This window comes from Halyomorpha halys, unplaced genomic scaffold (assembly GCF_000696795.3).
Source record: "Halyomorpha halys isolate HHAL.00 unplaced genomic scaffold, Hhal_1.1 Scaffold899.1, whole genome shotgun sequence".
Classification (NCBI taxonomy): Eukaryota; Metazoa; Arthropoda; class Insecta; order Hemiptera; family Pentatomidae; genus Halyomorpha; species Halyomorpha halys.
Genome location: NW_027105398.1, coordinates 83145 through 86991, shown reverse-complemented (window position 1 = coordinate 86991; position 3847 = coordinate 83145). Strand labels below are relative to the sequence as shown.

The 3847-nt window shown below is 29.3% G+C and overlaps 1 protein-coding gene across 3 annotated transcripts in view; it reads right to left on the bottom strand.

Moving 5' to 3' along the window:
• The window catches only part of LOC106686948 (apical junction component 1 homolog), a 124869-nt gene that overhangs the window by 113560 nt on the left and 7462 nt on the right, over nucleotides 1-3847 (bottom strand). For 2 of the 3 annotated variants that reach the window (XM_014430560.3, XM_067050732.1), the window contains exon 2: nucleotides 2317-2367. The exons of the other annotated variant lie outside the window; for it this stretch is intronic. In XM_014430560.3, coding sequence (XP_014286046.1) covers nucleotides 2317-2367 — 51 coding nt within the window. The remainder of the gene's footprint in view (nucleotides 1-2316; nucleotides 2368-3847) is intronic. 3 annotated transcript variants of the gene reach the window in all.

Below are 3847 nucleotides of genomic sequence, written 5' to 3'. Positions count from 1 at the left end.
GTTGTTTCTGGTTTTAGTTTGGAATTTCTGTTTAGGATAGGATATAGCATTGCTAACCTTGCATAAGTTTGAGTTAGTTTGGTGTTGATATGGTGATTCCAGGTATGGCGGCGATCTAGGTGAATTCCCAGATATATTACTGTTGGATATCCAGATCTTATATTTTGAATTATTTGCTAGCCCATATAAAACGCTATGCAAGCCCGGTCAGTGACCTTAATTCTTTACAGAGAAAGGTAATTGAAACTTGAGAAACAATAAAAAATATCCATATTTTCTATGAACACATAATAATTTATTTATTACGACCTACTAAAATTCCCAGGTATATAAATAATTCTAAATAAATAAAATCCGCTTTAACTATGACTATCTAACGTTTAAATTAGCAAATATTCACATCTGAGAATTTGCGTAACTCAGTGTAAGAATGAATATGTAAATATTTCCAAATTTCAGCATTAAATTATTCTAGTTCAACTGACTTATAATATAAAATAGTACCAATATTAATTTATATCATAAATTAGGTAAAAATTAAAACGGAATAAAATACTATATAGGTGATGTGCCTGGTCATTCAATATCTCATTATATGAACCCAAAGAGGTAAAGATGGGCGGTAAAGATGCGGGACATGTTGCTCGAAGCAATCTATCAGGACGCCTCTACACAACAATGAATGCCAGTATAGTTGGCAAGATACCATGTGAGAGGCCAAAACCAGATGGATACACAGAATCAATTTAAATGTGAAAGAGCTGGAAAGCAGTATACCAAGATAAGCAGGTGTGGAGAAGGTTCTTGTGGAGAAGCTGCTTCGGGCGGCTATCTACAAGGTATGTATAGATCTACAAGGTAAGTACAGCCAACCGAAAAACAAATCGGTGATAATCATAATAATATATGATCGAGTTAAGTTTATAAGGCCAATTACATATAATTTAAAGGTTTGGGGCAGGAATGTGACAAGCCATAATTCCGAAGAAATTTAGAATTTTATGCAAAATGCTCATTTGTTTCTCAACAAATCTATTTATTGTATTTTTTTTTCAAACATATGTTCCTTTAATATTATGTAATATGATATAAGATGTGGTGTATCAATGATATATGTAAGATGTATACATAAAATATTAAATATGAATTCTATAATACTTTGTAACTGCATTAAAAACAATTTACATCCACGGGTGAGTATAACAAAACAAATGAAATTATGCATTCTGTTAATTACGTAGTGGGAATAATTAAAAATACAAAATATAAAATTAACGTTAGTAAAAAAAATATATGAAGATTTATTACCTAGGCAAGATTAAATGATTTGATAAAAAACAGTTATATACATAATTACAATTTGTTAACTAGAACTTTACGAGAAATTGATGAAAAACTTTATAAATTTTGCTATCTCTAATATTCGAGTTGTAATATTTTAATTTTTTTCTAAATTTATTTATTGATATTTGGGGGTGACGGAAGCAGCGTGGTAACGCACTTGCCTGCCAACCCAAAAGTTGCAAGTACGATTCCCGGCCCTATCTGGGATTTTTTCAAGCATATAATTATACAATAGTCACTCACGGCCTCCCCCCGGGCATTCGTGGGGCCCATTAGCCAATGGGTGGCACTCACAAAATAGGGGCGAGTGACGAACTCACCCTATGAAAACTACGTCATAAAACACACGATTTATTTCCTAAGTATAGTGCGAGGCCTTGGACATCCACGGTCTGTCGCACCAATAATAATAATTTATTGATATTTACAACTGTATTAAAATATGTACAACAAGTAAATTTTATGTTAGTTATACAATGGTACAGACATGTTGAGAATTTACTCATTGATAGAACTCCAATAATAGTAATCTAACATTTAAAAAAAAAAAATGTATCCAAAAATGAGCGAAAATTTTACAAACATTCTATTGACGTTTAGGCCAAATTGAAGTACCCACGATTGTTATTAAAACTGAAAATAAGTTGAATTTTGACAATATTTTGTCAAGATATCATTAAAATATGACAATCTATGCATTTTTTATTATAACTTCAGAGACCTTGAAGATATTATATCTCAATCTTTTTTTTTTACGTAAGGACTCAAAATTTAGATAAGATTATTCCTATACAGAAAGCATGAGATAATTTGTTTTAAACACAAGTAAAAATTCAATTTGTATGAGCATTGTGAAAGCAAGCAGTGGTGAATTAAGTGAGAAAAAACAAAGCCCTCTATAGCAATATAAGCGTGCTCTAGTGACCGTGGCGAATTTTTGAATGAATGGAAACTCATTGATTGTACTGTCACCTCAAACATGTCTTCCAGGACTTCTTGAATCAGAGGCAGGCCGGCTGGTACCTTCTCAAGCAGCCAAAAAGTTGAGCATAATATTTGTTAGCAACCAATGTTTGAGTTTATTTAGATATCTTATGATAGACATAGTCATAAATAAAAAATATATGTTTAATAAAATTTAATTATTTAATTACACAGATCTATATAATGAAACTTGATAATTCTGGCTCCCCCCCATTGTGTTTTTTTTAAATACTGAAACCGAAAATGATCTTAGTTTTCTTCAATCACTTTTATATTTTTCGTAAATCGCTAGTATATTATGATAGTTTCATTGCACGAAAATCATGGAAATTTTTCATAGCAACTAGGGAACTCAACCAATCAACTTAAAATATATGAGTATGACAAGAACATTTGAATATGCCAAATTCCATAAACCGGGCCACTAAGTTAATAATAATTTTAGATAAGAATAAAATTTATGATTGTTTAAATATATTCCATTGGCTTTTATTGCCTTTAAATCTAGCAACTGTATAATTTATTATCATCAGAAAGGCAAAAAACTCGTCTTTCTAGCTAGATTTGAAAAAGGATCTAAGCAAAGTTCACACGAATTTCTAGTTATATTTTATAGCAATTTCGTGGTTGATTTTATTTCCTATATGTATATTTTTTATCTTTGTGATATATATTTTTTTTGAAAAATTCATTAAAACTTTTTATCTTTTCATTTTATAATTTTAAACAACAAAATAATGTAAATTTCTAAAGAAAATGGTTTATAATTTGAACGGAGATTGCAATAAAAGACTAATTATGCACCTTCGCAATTACATAAGTATATAATTATTATGACCCGATTTTACTATTTTTCCTTTACAATGAAGTTTATTTTAAGGCGTCATGATAAAGGAAAGTCTTATGAATGAATGAAATGTGTCTATTTGTATAAAAAAAATTATCTTTTCAAACAATTAAGAACACAGACCAATGGAAAAATATCCACTGTGGAAGACTGTATACAATTTTAACAACGCAATTTTTTTTTAAAAAAAAGGTTATGCTTTAAAAATCAACAAGCCAGTGATTTAAAACAAAGATTTTTTTTTTTTAAATTTCTTATTTATGTTAAAACAAACAAAACAGCAGTATTAAATCGTGGTGTGGCATTGATCCCTTACATGTTAACCAACTGAGCTCTTTCCAGTGTAGCCCGTTGTATATAGTCGCACATATATTAGAGCCTTTTAATTTAATAGTTGATTTTCAGTTTCAGCATATTAAAAAACCATGAAGAGCAGCCAAATTCATATAATCATTTTTTTTATTATAGACATGTGTCATTTAGTAATACTCATTAAATGTTGACTGATATAGTAACATGTTATATCAATTAGGTTTATGTATATGATTTTTTTTTTTGTTGTTTTTACCAAAGTCATCTTATATAATAAAAACGGATTGTTTTACAAATAAATTAGGATTTTTTATGTTATTTTAGACTTTCGACACATTTATAGGATGAGAAAAATCAGAT